At 31.3% G+C, this 21,767-nt stretch overlaps 2 protein-coding genes across 2 annotated transcripts; one reads left to right on the forward strand and one right to left on the reverse strand.

The window, feature by feature from the left end:
• Positions 1-22: 22 nt before the first annotated feature.
• On the reverse strand, positions 23-15,243 carry LOC131946496 (RRP12-like protein). Its single transcript, XM_059307303.1, has 34 exons — positions 14,969-15,243; positions 10,190-10,395; positions 9,608-9,691; positions 9,447-9,523; positions 9,249-9,354; positions 9,019-9,135; positions 8,736-8,874; positions 8,516-8,643; positions 8,242-8,340; positions 8,043-8,134; positions 7,727-7,838; positions 7,430-7,603; positions 7,216-7,251; positions 6,866-7,008; positions 6,491-6,612; positions 6,214-6,329; positions 6,015-6,126; positions 5,707-5,855; positions 5,418-5,485; positions 5,244-5,337; positions 4,830-4,988; positions 4,553-4,633; positions 4,118-4,229; positions 3,886-3,993; positions 3,423-3,580; positions 3,216-3,301; positions 2,953-3,120; positions 2,322-2,500; positions 1,972-2,094; positions 1,721-1,800; positions 1,553-1,634; positions 1,291-1,379; positions 594-676; positions 23-448 (listed from the first exon to the last, which is right to left on the reverse strand). The coding sequence occupies exons 1-34, from the start codon at positions 15,162-15,164 to the stop codon at positions 346-348; spliced, it is 3,981 nt and encodes a 1,326-aa protein (XP_059163286.1). The 5' UTR covers positions 15,165-15,243; the 3' UTR covers positions 23-345.
• Positions 15,244-15,759: 516 nt separating this feature from the next.
• Positions 15,760-21,464, forward strand: LOC131946566 (phospholipid phosphatase 5). Its single transcript, XM_059307420.1, has 7 exons — positions 15,760-15,983; positions 18,002-18,107; positions 18,937-19,024; positions 19,122-19,185; positions 19,285-19,421; positions 19,551-19,724; positions 19,898-21,464. The coding sequence occupies exons 1-7, from the start codon at positions 15,856-15,858 to the stop codon at positions 20,062-20,064; spliced, it is 864 nt and encodes a 287-aa protein (XP_059163403.1). The 5' UTR covers positions 15,760-15,855; the 3' UTR covers positions 20,065-21,464.
• The last annotated feature ends 303 nt before the right edge of the window (positions 21,465-21,767 follow it).

The following is a 21,767-nucleotide window of genomic DNA, read 5'->3' on the forward strand; positions in this document are numbered from 1 at the left end:
TTAATTTGAAAATACTTGAGAAAAACATCCACAGATTTGTATTAATAAAAGGTGAAACAATGAACAAATATAATACAACCAGAATTGAATAAAACATTTCACCATTTAATACTCAAGCAATGAATGCATGTAAACACAAAACACTAGCATCTTGAGTTGGCTGTATATAATAACTATCCACATGTCTATGTACAAATGGTGTGTGTCCTGCAATTATTTATAAATATGTGTAGAGTGATGATCAGCCCTTTGTTGAATTTCTGAACTTTTTTTTTTTATCTCAGAGGTCCAAATGTTTTGCAATAGTTAATATACAACAAATAAAAAGCAACAAAAACACTATGTTCATCTTTTCTTTTTGTGAACTTTGGCCTTCATCCCCTTGGCTGCTCCACGTTTTGCACCTTTGACTAAATTCTTGAAAGACCCTTTCACCTTCATCTGTTTTCTGTTCATTGAGATAAGTTTATGTTAAATATCCACACACCAATAAGGGTTAAACAATATGGCTGCAGGTAGGGAATCATAAGATCTATAAGTAAAAATTGTTCTCAGAAAACACTATGGTAATCATAAAAAAATCTCTAACTCACCTTTTGTTTAGAGAACTTATATTCAAGGGAACATAGGCGTATGGATCTGGCATTCCCCTTTTCTTTATGTCACCTTGTGCTTTCTATAATTTAAATTAATATAATTAGTTATAAATACCAGTAATGCATTTAGTAAAAACATTAATGAGCTACAACAGACAGTTAAAATAAACGATGTCAGAGAATCCTAACAATGGTAACAAGGAGCAAAGATAACAAATCTAGGCATGGGATGATGGCCCATCCCACCCACCAAAGCTAGCCTAGAGCTTACCTTAGTTTTGTATTGCTGACCAAACTTTTGCAACAATTAACAATGTCAGAGAAGCCACAAGGAGCAAAGATAACATCCCACCCACCAAAGCTAGCCTAGAGCTTACCTTAGTTTTGTATTGCTGACCAAACTTTTGCAACAATTAACAATGTCAGAGAAACCACAAGGAGCAAAGATAACATCCCACCCACCAAAGCTAGCCTAGAGCTTACCTTAGTTTTGTATTGCTGACCAAACTTTTGCAACAATTAACAATGTCAGAGAAACCACAAAAAGCAAAGATAACATCCCACCCACCAAAGCTAGCCTAAAGCTTACCTTAGTTTTGTACTGCTGACCAAACTCTTTAACAATCCCAGAGAAGCCTGACAATAAGCATAAATAACATCACATCCCACCCACCAAAACTGGCCGCATGCTTACCTTAGCTTTGTACTGCTGGCCAAACTCTTGCTTTTCTTTTAGAGCTTTGTTGGCTTTGGCTATTGGTCTATGAATACCACTACCTCCAGCTGGAAAGAAAAATAAATCGAGTTAAATATGGCTTGTATAGTGGGAAGTTTGTTGACTACAAAGGTCTCTCTGATTAAACCTTTTAAATTTTAGTTAGTTATAATGTATAAAAAACAATTTTACTACAGATACATCTGGAATATTTTAAAGAAACCCGATATTAAAAAAATACCATGATATTTAGAGGAAGACGCTTCATTTTCATCATCATCGTCCCCTGCTGCTTCAGCATGTTTACGTTTCCTAGCTTTTGCCTGAGAACATTTAAGAAAACATTAAAATTAAAACAATTATTTAATTAGATTAGCAGTTGTAAGTTTTCATGAAATCAAGAGCTTACTTTCATTTCCCCACTGATGGCATTGAACAAATCTTCAAGCTCATCCTCATCAGAATCTGGCTTTGACTTGTTTCCCTTGGCTGGGTAAAAAAATAAGAGGACAATTGAAAAGCAGAGAATCAATTTTAAATGTTTAAATGTTGGTTTAAACATAAAAACCTAATTGTAGCAAAGTCAATGAAAGCACACCAAACGATAGAAAATATTTCAATATTCTAAGTTAAGTTCAACAAATTTAATTAACAACTCACTTTTCTTAACGTCTTGTTCTTCTTCATCTTGGGTGATGATAAGTCTTCCATCAGCTGTCATCTTAAACCCTCCATCTTTTGCTACAGCTTTCTCTCCTTTCTTGTTGGCATTAGGCCTGGTAGCTAAAGTAAAATATTCCTAGTTTTAAACCCACACTTTATCAACACCAAAAAAAACTAAAAAAAAACAAAAACAACACAAACTTACAAAATAAATAGGAACTACAACTATAATACAACACATGGTTCTGTGACAAAACTAATTGTCTAGTTTTAAGCAAATGCTATAATAAAATAGAAGTTGCTCTATTTAAATATAGTAAATGAAGAAAATTGAAAAGAGATTTTACCAATGACTTGTTTGGCTGCAGCTGGATCCATGAAATCAACAATTTCATCCTCCCCTGTTTCCATCAGCCAAGCACCTTTACCCTGCTTTGTCTTTCTAGTTTTCTTGGACAATTTGGGTACTTGGTCATCATCACCTTCATCCATATCAGAATCAGTGTCTCGTAACAGATCATCAATACTGTGACAGATATGATTCAAATAATTAGAACATATGAGATTGATATTCAATGTAGATGAGATACCTAGACATTCAACAGATGAGAAACAACTTCATTCAACAATTAAGATACACCTTCAAATTCAACAATTAAAATACACCTTCAAATTCAACAACTAAAATGCACCTTCACATCCAACAATTAAAATACATCTTCAAATCAAACAATTAAAATACACCTCAAAATTCAACAATTAAAAAATACACCTTCAAATTCAACAACTAAAATGCACCTTCACATTCAACAATTAAAATACACCTTCACATCCAACAATTAAAATACATCTTCAAATCCAACAATTAAATACACCTTCAAATTCAACAATTAAAATACACATTCACATTGAACAAGTGAGAAATACCAAAACATTTAACAGGAGAGACATACTTCCACATTGAAAAGTGAGACATACCTTTCAGGCTGGGTGGTAAATTTCTCTTCCTCTTCACTTTCATCACCTTCCTCATCATCAGAGCCCTCCTTACCATCCTTCTCTTTCTTTACTCTTTCATTTGATTTATGAATATTCTTTAGTAGCTTGTGAACATCAGATTTAGTCATACTTAATACCAGTTCATAACTGTTGAAAAAGGGTAAGATTAATAAAAATTAGGTTTATTGTCAATAGTGAGGGTTAACAAAATCTATAAGTAGAATAATATAAAAACCACCTACCCAAATTTTTTAACAAGTTTTGAATAGATTATTTTTGTCAGTCTTCTCATGTTTCCTTTCACTGCAATGCCATGCAATGAATTAAGCTGTGAACAAAGAACAAATAATGAACAGAATATTAGAAAAAAAATTATTTAACAAAAACTTGATTAAAATTAGATGGTTAACACATGCATTACATAATGTACAAAACAAATAGTAACATACCAAGTCTTTAAGATGAGATGCTAGTACTGTATTCTGATAGGCAGACAGTATAACTTTGATAAAACCAAGTGCAGTTTTAATAATCTCTCTAGTCTTTGATGCCAATAAAACAATTACAGTATCAATCATATTGTCCAGTACAGAGCCAATCAATTTCTCTATCAGATGTAAAAAAAGAAAAATAAGCATTTTAGTGGACAGCTAATTAAATAGTTACAATAATTTTTAACAATTGCTATTAGAAAAGCAATTGGTTACAATAAGATGACAAAATAATACTAATAAATAATATACAAGCTATGAAAATGTATCCATGTTTGAACATTTGAATTAGGGTAATCACTATAAACCAATTTTTCCACAATTTAATCAGATAATACAATTTTTAAAAACTAAAGGGAAGGATTTCATGAAACAAATAAAGTAAAAAGCTACAAGTAAAATAGAAAATTATTTCACCTACCTTTGTAATGATAAACAATGCGTGACAATGCAAGAAGAGCTGCACTAATCATGTGCGGAGTACCAGCAAGGGCAGCCAATATTTTTGTTATAACTGATCCTAAATTTTCTGAAAGAAAAGATTTTACACTAACTAAGACTTTTGTTATACTTAGTGTTAAAATTTTGTTTACAAAAAAAAAAAAAGCTATGCTTTTATACCATGAGCTAAAAATCAAATTAGAGGAAAATACCTTTTTCAGACACATTAGGGTGCCACTTAATATAAGTATCTGTCATTACAATCACTAAATCAAATGCTGCAGCTCTGGCTTTTGCTCCTATCTCTTTGGTACACAAAATGGCCTGTAAAATTATTGAAGTGATTTTTAACCTTTAAAACAATAAATGGTTCGGACTAGAAATGTTAGATATAGCCTGGTTAGTTCAATCGATTAATCGCTCATAACCTCATGGGTTGTTGAGGCAATACTGTTAATTTTGTCATCATTTTTTGCTGCTCAAAATAGTAATGCAACAGGTAGCCTAGTCCATTCCTAGTTGTCCTCTATTTAATGATGTTTTTGCCATCCAGCCTTCTCCCTCTGGATACTGTGCCTAGCATTTTTTTTTGGAAGGCCATTATGTTAGTAAAAAATTTAAAAAAAAAAAGTTATTGTTATACATACCTCAGGTAGAGTAGCCATAAAAAAATCTAAATTTGGGTGTTGTAAATTTTTGTATACATGCATCAGACATCTTAGACGTGGCTGTGGAAATTAAATCATTTTTTTTAGATGAAAATTGTTTTAAAATTTTTATAGCAAGGAACAAACCAATACTCTTTTTCTATTGGATTGCTAGTTTAAGAAAATACTGGAGACATGCTAAAAAATATTTTTTTTTTACTTTTATGGTAGCTTATTAAAACTTAAGTAATGAAATTGATTTAAACCAAATGCTCACAGCTTTTGAAGATGGACTAGATCTTGATAAAGACTGCAGAAGTGTGTCACTAATCACAGAAAGATTTGTTGATAGTAGTTCATTAGAAATACTTGTTATGCCACTGCAAATTTCTTCTAAAATGCGATACGACTTTTTCTGTATAGTGCGATTCTCAGACTGATGAAAAATATATCAATGATTTAATGTTTTAATATTTCATTGAAACTTTTTCTAAATTAAAAATAAATGTATCAAGATATCCAATTAAAATGTAAGCAGTATTTTGTTTTAATGTTTAAAACTGAGCAACCTTATCTACTGTCAGACATTAAAAAAACTTTGAATATGCAACAAGACAGTTTTCTGGTTTTTGATATCTTTTTAAATGCAAATTTGAATATATATCTTAAAATGTAAAAAGAAAAAATGTACCTGTAGTCTATCCAAAGCAAGTTGGAACAAACACCTCAGTCGTGGTGAATCAGCATATGGTATCATAGCAATAGCAAGGTCTAACAGAGCAATGCTAAAATAAAAAATATACAAACAATTATAAGATGAACCATTTATTTTAACTCAGTGTGCACCAAATTCAATTAGACTTACTTTCTGAAACCTGCAGCATCCAGTTGCCCAATTTTTTCTAGGCACTTGTCCATGAAAGTATAAATAAGCTACAAAAAAAAAAAAAAATTCAAAATAAGAGTCAAAAGTTAAATATTTATAAGATGAAACAGTTTTTAAACCTACGTATAGTTATTTTATTTCACAACAAAACAAGTCTATTTACCCGAGAAGAGACAATTACTTACCTCTTTATCAGAAACTAATAAATACTTCTTTATGGTTTCACAACAAAACAAGTCTATTTACCAGAGAAGAGACAATTACTTACCTCTTTATCAGAAACTAATAAATACTTCTTTATGGTTTCTAAAACGGCTAGACGAGTTCCATCAGAAATAACTCCTTCACCAGTGAACAGATTAAATAAAATTGGCAAAAAGTTTTTAGCAAACTTGCCAACTTCTGCTTTGTCAGCTTCTGCATTGAAAAGTAAATCATTTATAACAGAATCTGATATTTAGGGATACATAAGTTCAAGCATAAAACACCTACTTTTAAATGAGTGACGATAGTCAAATAAAGCAGACTTTTAGAAAACCAATTCAGTCAAACTGATAAAGAAATAGTAAAACTTACCATTGTCTAAGCTACAGCTAATGAGGGATCTCAGAGAAGCCATTACATCCATCTTCAGGTCTTCTTTGTCATTCAATGCTGTGCCCAAAATTTTGGCCACTTTTTGGAAACTCTGGAAATTGAAGTTTTGATTTTTTTAAAATTTGAAACGAGTGAATAAAAAAACTGAGTTTTTTGGTGATGAAGATAAAATACATACTTGTTTTAGATCCACAGGATGATCACAGAATCCCTTCAGCATTGACCAAACTTGTAGATTTAAGGCTTCATAAGCTTTGGATTCTGCAACTCTCTGCTCTCTAGAGAACTCTTCAGCTAGAATAAAAAGTATCAAATTGTTAATTGATCAATTAATAGATTGACTAGGGACTTGTAGTTTCAATAAATTTATTTTACCTATACATAATTAAAGTATTGAAATACATGTTTAAGTGAAAACGTCATCAAGACTGGTTTAAACATTTATCATCAATTACCTTTAGTTTTGAATTTGGCAGCTAATGGTAAAAAATATGAAGCAAAGAAGCCCAACTCTGTATGACCAACATTATCTCTAATTAGGGGCAAAAGCCAGCCTCGCGGAAACTCCAGGTTGTCACTAGTGGAAAAAATTTTAATATCTCAATTGTTGCAAAATAGACAAGAACAAAAACAATGAGGAAAATTGCCTATTAAACTGAAAATTAAAGCCTATTTGTAATTCTTCTTTACAGTGAAATTTGACCCTTAACATCTAACTTATACCTAAGCAACTCTGTTTTCAAACTCAAAGACAAACAGTTGTTTACTCTACTACATAGCCACTATACCAATAAGCACTAATGAATAGGTGCAATTAAATGAAATCTTACTTTTCTCCAGTAATCCTTAATGGAATAGCATCCAATACCATACGAGGTCCCATTGATTTTATTGCACAGCCAATAGCATGATCCATTTCTCCTTTAAAGGAAAAGTGTGGAGTATCTCTTAGATCTCCCATTGACGTTAAACACTAAGACAAAGCAAAGAAACATTACAAATTGAATGTCATTATTGCCATTATGGGGCTTAGCTTAAATTCAAAAGTAGTATTTTTAAAATTATTTTATGTTAATATTTTTTAAATTATTTTATATTGCCCTGTAATGTAAATTCACAACAACAAAAAAGAATTTTCTAAATAAAAAAAAAAAAAGAATTTTTCTTGGTAGTGCTTTACCTTAAGTAGCATCTTTGGAACTATTTTCCCAAGTACCTGGATAATAAAAAATTATATTTAAGTTGCAACATTGATGCAAGTTGATTATTAAAATCAAGAATATGAACTATATATGACTATAAATTAACCTTCACCCTGGTTTACTATGTTTTAAACATTGTTAGAGCTTATTTTAAAAATTGATTCAGTTCCGATTAAAATAGTTCCTACTTACCAAAAATGCAGTTGACCATAACTGAAAAACTAATGACCACATGGAATGAAACTGGTAACTCAGTCCAGTTTCCAAGGTTTTAACAACCTTCTGTAGAGCTGTGAATGTTGTGTTATTAGAAGCCTCATTAACAAGTTTATCTTTGGAGACATCAAGACACTGTTGGAGCAGAGCCTACACGAAAAATAATATGACGTTAGTTGAGTGCAATGCAATTGAAGCTATAAATTACACCACAACTAAACTTCTAGCTTTGTTGTTAAGTGCTGTGGGGTAGAAGGATGGAGAAAGCTTTACCTGCATAGTGCTGACTGCAGCTTTACTGACATCCTGACGATCAGATAGTAGACAGGTCATGCAAGTGGAAAATAAACGAGGAAGATGACTCACTGCCAAATCAACATCCTGGCTGATAAAGAGAAAGATTATAATTATATAGCAGCATATTAACAGTGGTTTGGTGTGGTCATGTATAGATTATTAACACCAAGACTTGATCTAGGTGATCAGCTTTTCAGTATGAAGATGACCAAATAGGTACCTATCTACAGTCAGTTGTTTTTATGATATTTTATGGCTAGAGTTTCATTTATTGTTTGGGATGTGGACATACCAGGCTAAGTTTATTGTGGAAGCTTCCATAACTCTTAACCAAGCAAGCATTGGTTGTCCATCTTTCTCTGATGGCTGATAGTCGTATAAAGCCTGTATTGAAAAAGTAATGTAAATTTGGTTAAAATAAGTTAATAAAATAAAAAAATACACAAATAAAATAATCAAATGTATTGACAATAAATTGAGGATAAACTCACTGTAAGAATCTGAGCGTTAATCTCTGCTGGAACTCTCTGACTATTTGGTTTAGAAGAAAATAATTTGTACAACACTTCCATGCAAGAGGACTGTACGACCTGTAACAAGTAATCAGGGATGAGTTTTTCATTTTAAGTGTACAGTTTGAGATTAGTTCAGACAATCTTTTTTTATTATGCAAAACGTGTGGGCTTTGTTAAAAACTTAGGATAAAATAAAATAGAAAACCCTCAAACAAATTTCCTAGGTTAGCTATCAAATATCATGTCTTACCAGATCTATTAGCCTCATTAACCTGAGAATGATTTCACACAAAGATTTCACATTTGATGCAGGGAACAAGCAAAGAACATCTTTCAGCAAATATAGAATATGTAGCACTTCTACTTTATTAGATTGCCCTATTAAAACAATAAAGTTTTATTAGTATAAAATATATAAAAATGTTTTTTTTATTAAAAACTATATTTTGAAAAAGGCTACTGATGAATACCTTTGTATGATTCTATTTGCTTTTCACAAAACTGAGCAGTAAGTCTAGCAGCTGGATGAAAAGGTGGTGAAGGTGTTTGTAGCATAAAAAGACTGCCCCTTAAAACAATTTTTACTGCTGTATGAGCAGCTTTCCGCAACTGGAATATCAACAGCAAATTAAAGATATAGCAATATTAAATTGATAGGCTATCTGATATTTGAAAACTTAACTTTTTAAAAATAATCAGCAATTAAATTAAATTTCTAACACATGATAGTAATACCACTGTTATAAACTCTACCTTAGGCTTTTTGTGTGTAATAAATGCCAGCATAGCATTAAATGCCCGTTCTGTATACTTTTCCAACCATGTATTTATGTCCTGAACTCTTAACAGACTTGCCAGACTTAAAAGAATCTGAAAACAATTTTTAAACAAAATTTTGTCATGTATTCATTTAAGTATTATACTGGCTGATAGCTGCTCATTACAAATGTTTTATAATTAAGAGATGAATTTAATCAACTTACAGGTTTGATGGGTGATATTGTCTGCTGTTTTACACACTCAGTAAGCACATCATATAAAGTTTTTTCAACTTGGGAAAATTGTTTTTGTAGAACAGACACTGGAACCCTTAGAATTACAATGTTTTGGACAAAATTAACAATGTTATCTAACTTTAATATAAAAAAAGAAATATCAAATCAAAAATAATTTGTAACTACCTTTTAATCACAATACTCAACAGATGTGCCATGGCCATTTTCTCTTCTGGTCTGTCTGCATTTTCCAGGCCAGTTACCTGTTTAGTGAACAAAAGTTAATCTTTAAAATGTGTAATATGGAAAAATGCTAGAATAAAATAATCCATCTAATAAAATCCTACCAAAGTTCCAAAATACTGCAAGTCTTTTCCTTCTCCACCATTTTCTTTGATTACTTCTGTAACAGCAGCTAAGACTGCTAAAATCTATGAATAACAATAAAATAAGGTAAAAATATATTGGTGTTTAAAAACATGACAGACACTGATATCTAAACCAAATCATTTTAAACTAAAAGTTACGTAACAAGGCATACACAATCATTCAATTAGGGTAATCTTTTTTGTGTTTGTGGAATTTTTAACAAAAAACATTTGAATTTAATTACTGTACAATTGCTAAGCAGTTTACTAGTTTTTAACCCTTACATTTATAACTAGTGACAGGGCATAGCATATTGTCACAACAGTTACCTTAAGTAGCATCTTTGGAACTAATATTACCTGCTATTGCTATACTATAAACAAGCATCTAAAGAATGTGTTATTGTTGCTTTTGGAGTTGAGAATAAATAATGCACAAGATTGTTATGTCATATTTCTGAGTAGATTTTACAATTTATGGGAATTAAAGTATTAGTAAATTATTGTATTCTCAATGCAAAATACATTATGGTTCCTCAACTTTCAGTTGAAATTATTTACCTCTTTCTGCACTGAAGAATTTGAGTTGATATATCTGTGAATTCCTCTAAAGGTTGCATTTGTACACCCAGTTAAATTTGTAGCCCATGTATTGAAAGTTGTACCCCCCACTGTGGCGGAATCATCCTGCATTGAAGCTTCTGTAAACCCTCCAACAGATTCATTGTGTTTCTCTAGTGCCTCTAAGGTTAATACGCCTTTAAATCCTGAGAGAAGAAAGAATTATCTATTTACCAAGATTATCTAAAAACATTTAAAAACTATACATAAAAATGGAATCAGGGTATCTTCATTTTCGGTAGCCATCATTACAATGACGATGATTTTAAAAAGTAGGTGAAGCGACAAGTTATGTAACATTTAAACATAATAGCCATTTAATAGGCTACAAAACATTTTTTTCAAAAAGCTAGAATTATTTTTATAGGCTAATAAAAATTTGTGTCAATTAAGAGGTAGGTCAAAATAAATGTAGTTTTCAGTTAAGTTGTCTTAAATCTTAGACAACAACCTACAATGCAGACTATACAATTAGGCCTACTTATTGCTACTTTGTATCAGTGTCGCAATGCAGAATCATTAGTCCTCAAAATTTGGGTGCAGTGAATTTTTCGCAGATATCTGCTCAATTTATCCACACCAAACCTAATTAACGGTTGAGAGGTAAATAAAAATGCGAGACAAAAGTGTCAAGTGAGAGTTTTCACACCCTCCTCACATTCATTTAGTAGTCGATCTCCTTACCAAAACCGGAAGTCAGAACCTGACCCTGAAACGTCATGCTCTTTTAGTTTTCGCATTTTAAGTGTTTTTGGGGGGTCCTATATACAAAAAATGAAAAAACTGCTAATCTAGCAATATCTCATCACTATTTTAATGCGAAATGCTAAGGAAATGGATACTATGGCTTAAATGCCAGAAACATTTGCGAGATATGTAGTAATAATTAAGACAAGCATTTCTTATGGAGCACTCTCATTAGGAACTGAACTGCAACGAAAAACGACCGACCACCGGGCATCAGCGCTCGACAGCTCCTAGATAAATATATATTTGAGATATTTACCATGATTAATTACAATGATGCTGCTTTCCTTCTTCCAAAATCCAATTCCCCATAGAAATACCATGCCGCTGCTATTTTTAGCAACGTTACGCCATTGTTACGCTAGTTGTCAGATAGAAACAACTAATTTTTGTTTTTTGCGGAATGCACTGTTAAGTCTAGTATTTTAATTATAATTCAGTTTTAGCATGTGCAGAAATTGTGGGCATTATTATTGTATTAAAGTATTAGTAATTTTATAAGTATATTGATTTTTTTTCTTCACTGCAAGCCAAGTAGGCCGACTGCACTGTTAGTTTCATTGAACATAATTCGTGACCGGTCATTAACCTTGTTAATATTAATACTTCGTGGCCTACCCGACTGTATAATTTATATGAAATTATATGTAGTTTTTAATTAGGCCTTAGTATTGTATTTTAAACAATGCTCATTCCGAGCCTTTTTGTGCTAGATCTAATTAGGCCTACTGGCAATTTATTTTTATTTTTAGACTTGGTCAACCTCGTTAATGCTGTTGAAAAATATAGGAATTGTGTGTAAAATTTACGCAGTTACTCAGTTACTACGTAGATCTAGAATGATATCAATAAATGAAGTAGTAATTATTTCCTTTTAGTTTTAGCAATCTTTTGATACAAAATGTCTAATATTTTATTTTCCAATACATCGTGGTGTGTGGCAGAGTAAACAGAACGGTGCGGTAGGTGACCTAGAATCTCCGAGTTCGAATCCGACGTAAATCAGTTGTGCTTTATTTTATTGTTTCACATGGGAAATGCCACGAGCGGTTTTATTTTCTTTCTTTTTCAAAAAAAATTTTTTTGAACGAAATAATATTTTATAAAATAATTATTCAAAATTTTCCAAACATCGTCGCTCGCATCGCTCGCGAGATCAACTGCTTACATTTTCTTGTCTGCGGGAGAAAAATGTTGACACGGTCGAGGGTTCACCGTGAGTTCAGCAGGCCTACCATACATACGTCACAGCATTAACTATTGCTGTTATAGATCGTCGGTGGGCAATCCCACCCCTCCCCTCATAAACCAAGCAAATTGTAAATCAACTTAGGGTCATTTTAAGTTCACGCAAGCTTACAGGACTGTAGATTTACTACGCATAGCTGGTAAAAAAAAAAAAAAGAAAACTTCGCCTAACCTAATGCTACTACAGAAGGGAATATTAATTATAGAGTATTTAATTTTAAAGTTAAAAAAAGTTCATTTATCATCTTACCTAATAATACTGTATTGTCGTTACAGTTAGAAGGACTAGATCTAGATCTCTGTCAGATCTATTTTTAGTTTTGGATATTAATTTTATTGTCATCTTCAAGGGTATTGATTGTTCAATTCATCATGGAATGCCTAATGTCTTAAATTGTACATTGTACATAGAATTTATAACAAATATGTCTGATATTTCCTTAATAAACATAATGAATATAAAGTTTTATTTCTAACAAAATGTTTTGGTTTTTTTTGGTAACTAAAATACCCAATGTTGTCGTAATTGCTATGACATCATGCTACGAATGGAAAACACAAACCAACGTAACTTTTGATGGCGAAAAAGAGTTTCGCATTTTAAGATGTTAATAGGTCATTTTATTTTTGTTTGTTTTCTCGGCCCCTAATTAAGCTAGACCATTAAATTTGGTCTCAAATTAACCAGTAAGTGATATGGTTTGTAATGATATATGATAAGTGACAGAAAATTTTAATTAAAAAATTGTAATAAGACAACCTATCATTTAGAGTTTAGAGATTTTATCGCCTCAACATAATGTTGCATATTAAGGGGATATGCTATGTTTTTTCCTATTTTTTACAATCTAATATCTAAAGCATTTTGAATACTTTTATCATGTTTGGCATATAAAAGTAAGTACTAAACAGCTAAAAAAGGGTTGAAAACAATTTTGGTTGTCATGGAAACCCGAAAAAACCTCCGCCATTTTGAATTTTTTGGTACTTTTAAAAATGCTAAGGCTTTTTTATTTATGCACCTAGAGCAATCAAATTTAAACTGCTTATATTTCAGGATATATTAAAACTTTTGTCACGAAAACTTTTTGAAATAGCTATTAGTAAGAATTTTACAAAGTCTACAAAATCGTACCATTTTTAGTGTTCAAAATTTCCAAAATTTGCATATTAATTACCAAATACTTTTTTTCTATGTAAGCCATCACAATTCCCTCGTGACAAAAGTTGTATTTTTGCACGAAGAACAAATACTGAAAATATAGTTGCGATTGTTTAATAAATAAAAAAGTAGTAGGCTTTATAGTAGTTTTTCTTACTATTTGTGAAATCTACTTAATTCTCAATTTAAACATGACAACTGAATAAAAAACGTCCATACTTTATCCTCTAGGCACTAAATTTGGGGGTTGTAGCGAGTTTAGACTAAATTATTGAATTTTAAATTTATTTGTCACTCACAGCTATGATATGACGGATCATCCATGACAACCTGGTTAAAAGTTGAAAGGTTTAACTTTTTAAGTGACCGTGAAATAGATCTAATTTTTTTTCACAAGAGAGTTCCTAAAAGTAGAATTGGCCCGTCTATCGTCGGGTAATATTTTTAGAGGAAAAAAATTTAAGAGAATGTCATCAGAAAAGAATTAAAAAAAAGACAAGACAGAAGTGATTTTTGAATTCTTTTATTTCTTTAATTTTATGACATTTTTTATTGTACAAAAGAGCAAAAAAAAAACCATGCCAGGTAAACGTATCCATTCAAATAGCGGTCACGTGGTCAAAAAAAATAAAAAAAATTTGGTTGTCATTTCTCGGTCGATCTTATAAAAAAAACGGTTGAAGATATTTGATTTATTTTTTCATAGAATGATAAAACTAATAATGCTTTACTGTGGAAATCAATTTTGTGATATGGAAATCTATATTTAAAAAGTTATATTATTTTGAATGACACCGACTTTAAATTTAGCCAACATCCCCCAAAGCAATTTTTGAAAATGCTTTTCTGGCATATTTAGCCTTGCCACCTATAGCATGTTTTTATAACGTGAAAACCCGCCATTTTACTCGTGATAAACATTTTTAAAAGTAATTCTAAGAAGGTCTCTGGAACTAAGTCGAAAAACTCGCCGGAAGTCATGGTCCGATCCTTACGCCATGTTCTGGTTAGCAACCAAGGACGCTTTTAAGTTAGTGAGCCTCCCTACTTTATAGTGTTAAAAACATTCGAACTGAGAAAAACAGACAAAAGTAACGAAAAGTAGGTCACGAAAAAATACCATATCTGGATAAACTGCAAAGCCGATTGTAAGCTTTGGGTGTTTCCGAGATGATGGAAATTAAGATTATCAAACAAAGGAGAAATCCAGCTTTCCAATGATGCCAAATACAATATGATGAGGGATATAAAACTTTTCATAGAGAGCGTGTAAGATTGGAAAAAATTGATTATTTTTAATTAACAGGATCATAAAAATGGTAATTTAAACACCTAAAAAAAAAATTTTCTCTTTAAAGTTATTATTTTCCTAATACTAAAATGGACAAAGTATGCAAAAGTGCAAGAAACCTATCATGACGAAAAACAAGAAATTTTGTGGTTTTTTGTCGCGCATATCCCCTTAATTTACAATTATTATTACCAAGAACCGAGACATTTTAGATTTATACTGTCGATTAGACATCGAATCTAGATAGCAGGATCTAGAGAAAAAAACTAACCATGAGAGGCAGTTAAGGGTGCAGTGACTTTTCCAGTATTGAGAGGAAGAAGGTGCCTGTGGTGTGCTGCTCGTTTGGCAGCTTCTCTAAATTTTTTAGTCGCTGGATTACTTGAAGAACTTTTAGGCAATTTTTTTTTCTTATTTTTAGACATAAACTTTCCAGGCTTTTTCTGTGTATTTTCCTTAACCTTCATTTTAGTTTATAGATCTTGATAATTAACACAAGCATAGATTAGACCTATATGTAAACAATATTATATACACGTGCGAACACGGAGCATGTTTTGTTAATAATGGCCAGGTAACTGCGACTATATTTATGGTTGAAAAGTATTTTAAATAGTATTTTATTAAACGAGACTATATCTTATCTAGATCTATTTCCAGATACCTAAACAAAATAATATTTCTGTATTACTCTAACAGCTATTACTAATAATTCGATTTATTTTATTAAAATATCGGAATTAAAAAATTGTGAGTAACTATACAATAAAATATAATTATAAATGTTGGCTTGTATATGTGAAGTCAATTTATGTGCTTATAAGTCTGAAGCTCCAACAATTACAATAGAACAATATGTACTTAATGATAAAAAATTTACATTTAAACTAAGTTAACGATTTCGTTTGATTTAGAGAATATATTTACAAAGATCATTGATTTGTTAAGAGCAGTAATTTTAAATTAATAAGTCCAATTCGAAATTCTGTTCATTCTGGCATACAGCTGAGACAGCTTGTATTACAACTTCTAAACTGAAGATCATAGAAGTTTGCTTTGCAATATCGAAAGTTGCCCGTTTTCCTACTAGTTTACAATACATTAGGCAAATATAGATCTACCAGTATACACGTAGATCTCCTTGAGTAGTTAGCAACGATGGATCACAATAGCTATCATCCATTATCTGTTTCTTCTATGAAAAATAACTTTAGATCTTGGAAAAACAGCAGACCAGATTTTGAAGTTGAAATAGCTCTAAGAATAGCAGTTTACATATTATTTTTGTAAGAAGAGTTGTTGAAAACAACTTGTTTTTAATTTTAATAGTATTTATTTTTGGTAATCTATTCTATCGTTTTGGGTACGTAAAATCGCCCGCGACTAGTAATGTGAAAAACAGGTGACTCCTTAAATTTTAATAATTATTTCACATTTTGAGGAGGATTTGTGTTTTAAAAAATACAAAAATGTTTCTTTGTTTCATTTATGTACCTGTTTTTAAACAATTGAATTAAAACTTTTCAGTAATAAATGAAGACTAGCGATGTTTCCAACAGATGCAACCATGCTCATTTACTAATTTATAGCAGCCATCTTGTTTAAGTTTTTTTTTATAGCGGATATAGCGCGAGACAGGGGGAAGCCACTCTATTTTACAAATGGCTGCTGTTTATATAGCAAATCTTGCTCGCAAACACTGCTGTTTAAAGTTAATTTCTGGCATATATTGATATAGATCTATTTAGCCATTGATTTAGGTTTATTATTCATTTATCTATAATATTTGACACAAATATATCACAATATACTTCTACTAACTAAAGCCTTGACAATGAGGTAACTTTTTCGTACATTAATAGCCGCGGGCGATTTTACGTACCCAAAACGATAGATTACCTTATTTTTTAATAGTTATTGTGAGTTTGCTCTGTTCTGTACTCTACTCATCTGTAGTACTAGTAGCCTACTCAGTGTGCACAACTGTAGTTCTGTAGTACCTCTGTACAATATACTATTCACTATATACTATACTTTATAATTTCCAATTGTTAGTCATAAGTCAACTAGGGTTAATGTACAGTTGTTAAGTAAGTAAAGTTACAGTTAGTCTTCACTTTTCTTTTAGTGTTGTTACTCAGTTGCTGCATGTTATTGTTACTAAGTAGTGTAGTGGCTTACAGTTATTACAATAGAGTAAGTCTTAACAGCAGAGTTTCTTCCAGGCATCTCTTTGAAAAAAATCTACCGCCCCCGAACGAAATGAAATTTATATAATTTATATAGAAAATATATACTTTTAACAGTGTCCACCCCCCCCCCCCCCCCTGAAGAAAGTCTACTGCCCCCCCCCCCCCCCCCCCGGACAAAAAAGTCTGGAAGAAACACTGCTTAACAGAGTTTTAAATTTAAATTAGACTTAGGGTTTGTCCATAAATGACAACACGCTTTTTTGGATGGTTTTTACCTCCACCCCCCCTCCTCTCCGTCACACATCGTAACAAAAAAGCCAGACCCCCCCCCCCCTAAAATGAAGTCACACCTCAGCCCACAACCCCCCCCCCCCCCCTTAAAATTGCAGTAGAATTTTTTTTTAAACATCGATATTTTTCCAAAATCTTCTAAAACGCTAAATACCGTCTAAAATTCGTTTTCTAACATTGCTTTTTTATAATGCAAAAGTGTGATGTCGCACCATCTGAACACCCCTCCCCTCTTCACACCATCACAAAATTACGGACCCCTCCTTCCCCCTACGAGTGTGACGTCATTTATGGATGACCCCTAAGGCTACTCTTTGTCCTTTGACATCTAACAAACAGAAGAAAATCTTCGGCTCAGAAGAAAATGAGTATGTAGAATAAAGATTAAGAAGTATCTAATTGGATATGCTGATATATCAGGGCTAATATCTATATCATAGTATAATTATATAGTTACCCATTATTAATATAGTAGGCTAATAATATAGTAGGATAATAATAGAAACGAATCTAAAAGATAATATGATATTGTATTGTTTGTTAGTAATTACTCTAATTAGGTTAGGGATTAGTAGTATATACATTAGTGCCATAGCCTATTCCCGGAGGTAGCCTCTGAGTTCAATGTTTATGTATAGAATTTCCCTCAATGATTGATTCATTTTATTATTTTCTAAAACCATTCTTTTTATAAAACTATTTTACAACTTATCTGGAAACCCTTTGTCCTATTTTAAAATATCATGGAACATGGTGCTATAATTTTAATTTATCAATATTGTACTGAAACTTAAATTATGTAGTTTATATATTTTTTGTAGAATTACAGACAAAGCACAGGCTAATCGGAGAATCATTCAACCTGAAGAAGCATGGTTATATAAATATCCTCAAACTGCCAGTTATGTTGAATTTAGTACACTTCAAGTAAGTATGTTACAACCCAGACTGGTTATATTAGCAAATTATTACACACATAGGTATAGGCAGTGGTTTGTTAGGTAGGGCATGGACGACCCCTCCCCCCTTCCCTTTCACCCATTCAAAACTTTGAAGGTCATAAATAAGAGTTTTAAGGAAATCCACCTTCTTCCTGTTGAGAAAGTTATCAGCCGATCTATTTTTTGTATTATGCCCAAAATTTTTTAGAAAAAGCAAACTCATTTGAAGGACTATTTTCTGTATGAAATAAAAATATGCAGAAACATATATGTAGTTCTCATTATATAACTTACTTAACTTTAAGGACACTTTTTCTATATCATGTATTTCTTCAATAACCCTCCACCCCCTCGTTCCTGGCAACGCCAGTTGGCTATAGACCCTATAGAAAAATTAAAACCATTTGTTTTCTGTGAATTAGAATTTTATTTTACTGAACTAAAATTTCATGTTAAAATTCCATAGATAAAAGGTTTGACAAGTTAAATAAAGGCTTAATTAAATATGCAATCACACATTATTATTAAAAAATCCTTCTACTTAAACCTAAACTTTTTTATTTAAAAAAATTGTAAATTAAGTCTTTAAAGTTTTCTTTTCAAACATGAACCATACAAAGATCTTTGATGAAGATAAGTATTATCTCCTTTTAGGCTCTAACTCTAATATAGTCTTCTATATTGTAAATACCACACTAGTTAGAGATAGCATTTACATTTATTTTTGTTCCTTTTAAATTTTGAATTCTCAATTTTTATTTAGCATTTATTTATAGCTATATATTTATTTAATTCTATTTTTAAATAATTTTCAGATTTCAAACGTGATTTTGTCAATTATTGTAATTGGTTCTCTGTATAAATACAACAGGAATATCAGTCATGCACTTAATGCAGCCCTTGGTAATTAATTATGATTTGTAGTGTATTTAAATCTTTTAATTAGGTTTAATTTATTGTTGAATTAAACATTTGATCTGTATTTCATTTTCTTTTGTAGGTGTCAGTTTGTCAACATATTTTTCTTTGGTTATCACAAACCTAATAAAGATCACAGTAGGAAGGTAAGTACAAGTTTAGTTAAAACCTAACAGGACAAAATAAATAATGTCTTTAAAATATGTATAACAAACTGAGCACTGTAAAGATATAAAACCTTTTAGGCCTCGTCCTGATTTCTTTTCACGATGCTTTAAAGATCCACCAACAGACGTTAACGTTTTAGCCCAGGCCCTGTGTGATCAAAATGAAGATTCAGTTAACCAAGGCTACAAGAGCTTTCCTAGTGGTCATTCCACAAGTGAGTTGCTTGAACAATGTTTCTTAGTAAAAATTGTTATTCCTGACTGCTTACTTAATAAGTAATACTTCATTTTTATGCTGGAAACTTTATACTGAAAGGTCAATGCATTTTTATTTTACATTTCAGTTGCATTTGGATGCATGGCATATCTCTCATTATATATAGCAAGCAGCCTTAGAGTTTTTAACTATCCCAAGGGGCATTTTCCATGTCTACGATTAAGTGCATTTATTGCTCCTCTACTGTGTGCCACACTGGTAGCAGCTTCTAGAACCTGTGACTATCACCACCACTGGCAAGGTAATTTTATGTTTTAATTGAGGTTTACAATAGTTTAAAGTTCCTACACAACCTTTTATAAAAATGTTTTAAACAATACTTGTATCTTATTGTGATACATTTGTAGGGATGAAATACTTTCATTCACGACTCAAATAGACAAGTGGCACCAATCTATTGTTTGTACTTTTCAGATGTTTTAGTTGGGTCTTTGATTGGGCTGACTGTTGCTTACATGAGCTTCCGCCAAAGCTTCCGTGGGCTTACAGAACCAAGATCTGATTTAATACACCCACTCTCACCTTTGCCAGACTCGTCATCACCACCACTGGCGACTGTAGAAAGTCACTCTTCAATGTAAAGCTGATCTGGAAATTGTTTTGAAGTTTAAAGAAACCGCATAGTCAACATGTATCACTAGAGTGCACTGATATCTGTTTTTTGACATGTTAGTGTACATGGTTTTACCCTTTTAAAACAACATTAATTTTTATTTAACAGGTATTGTAGGGTAATGCATGTTGCATGCAGATTATGTGCGTGATCTTAAAGATTATCAAAACATATGGTTGTGTAATGAGACAGATTTTTATAATGATTGTCTAAACAAGAAAAGTATATTTTTAAATAGTTTAAATATAATGATAATTTTTGTTCTAATTTTTACCCAATATGTAGATGGAGATTATCAATTTGCTAATTTAATGATAACTGAATGAATTACTTGTCAAATGGTTTTCTTTAAAGTTCAATTTTATATAATGTTTTATTTACACTGATTATCACAGATTCATTTTAGAATATCTTCATTCACAAAATCTAAAATTCTACATATCTATATCATCATTTGATGATGATTTTAAAAATATTCTGCTCAAAAAACTTTTTTATTCTGTTTCAAGTTTATATACAAATGACACAAAATATGTATTCTCTTTTTACCACTTACTAATACATGTTATTATGGTAGTAATATTTGTTTTTCTTTTTAGTATTTCAGTCTAATTTGGAAAAGTTGTGTCCAAATTAAATATTCAATGTCAAAACATGTTATGATACAACTCCTCAGTCAGTTATATATCTCTTGGTACCTCTTCTCTTGGGTTCTTACAAGCACAAAGTTTCAACTCGTAAATATTAAAATATAAAATCTGAATATTTATTTCTTGGTTAAGTAAGATGACTCATGACCAATGCCAACTAGCCAATACAGGCAACAAAGTCCATTGAACTTGTAGAACTCTCAATAACTGTTAATACATAAGTGGGACATAACTTCTGTCTATTTATTTCTAAGTACTTCGTATTACTTCTTAAACCTGAATTTGTATTTGATTGTGTGATATTGACATTTTTTCTGGCATTTTTCATCTTCCTAGTCAGTGAAAGACATGTACAAGTCTACACAATTTATTTCCCTGGGATAACATGGTTGCATTTTATTTGTGCCAATTAAAAAATTATTGTTTTTTGTTATTACTTGCCAAAATGCCATTCCTTTTTATTACATAATAATTTTCCTTTTGAGTTTTAAAAAAAAAATGTGTTACTTACTTTTATTCAAAAGTTAAACCAGCTGTGTTTTATTTACATATTGACATATATTTTAATAAGTATATGTTAAGATAATGGGTGAGAAAGGTTCAAGTTTGTTTAATTTTTTCCATGACTAAATATTTCTTACAATTTTTTAAACTTTTTAATTGGTTGTTTTTTTTTTTGTACCAAAACCAGTTGTGAAAATTGAAACATAAATCAATCACACTTAAAGATTTGTTTTTATTCTTATTTGGTGCACTTTTTATGTTACTCCTTGTTACAACACTGTTATTCCTGGTTTAAAATCTAAATGTGTTATGATTGAGAATACTGTGTAGCGTGCTGTGTGTTGCTGTAGTAACACTTCTGTGTCCTCCATTCCATCCAAACACTAGAGATAACTTCTCAAAGCCTCCATTACACATAATATTCTATGACATTAGGTTTAATATCAGTTTAAATTTCCTAGCCACATCCCACTTCTTGTTTTGCGTTTATTTAATGTACATTTAGCATAGTGAAGTT

Source organism: Physella acuta, unplaced genomic scaffold, assembly GCF_028476545.2.
Source record: "Physella acuta isolate Inbredline_101_S28 unplaced genomic scaffold, ASM2847654v3 ptg000562l, whole genome shotgun sequence".
Classification (NCBI taxonomy): domain Eukaryota; kingdom Metazoa; phylum Mollusca; class Gastropoda; family Physidae; genus Physella; species Physella acuta.

Bases quoted from the DNA above. Each gene is read 5' to 3' on its own strand.
- LOC131946566 (XM_059307420.1), top strand. From the start codon at position 15,856: ATGGATCACAATAGCTATCATCCATTATCTGTTTCTTCTATGAAAAAT. The intron at 15,984-18,001 runs GTAAGAAGAGTT...TATTTTTTGTAG, and splicing joins GCAGTTTACATATTATTTTT to AATTACAGACAAAGCACAGG. The intron at 19,725-19,897 runs GTAATTTTATGT...TGTACTTTTCAG, and splicing joins CTATCACCACCACTGGCAAG to ATGTTTTAGTTGGGTCTTTG.
- LOC131946496 (XM_059307303.1), bottom strand. From the start codon at position 15,164: ATGAAGGTTAAGGAAAATACACAGAAAAAGCCTGGAAAGTTTATGTCT. The intron at 7,604-7,726 runs GTAAAGCTTTCT...TTTTTCGTGTAG, and splicing joins CTGCAGTCAGCACTATGCAG to GCTCTGCTCCAACAGTGTCT. The intron at 7,252-7,429 runs GTAAGTAGGAAC...TTTATTATCCAG, and splicing joins TATGGTCAACTGCATTTTTG to GTACTTGGGAAAATAGTTCC.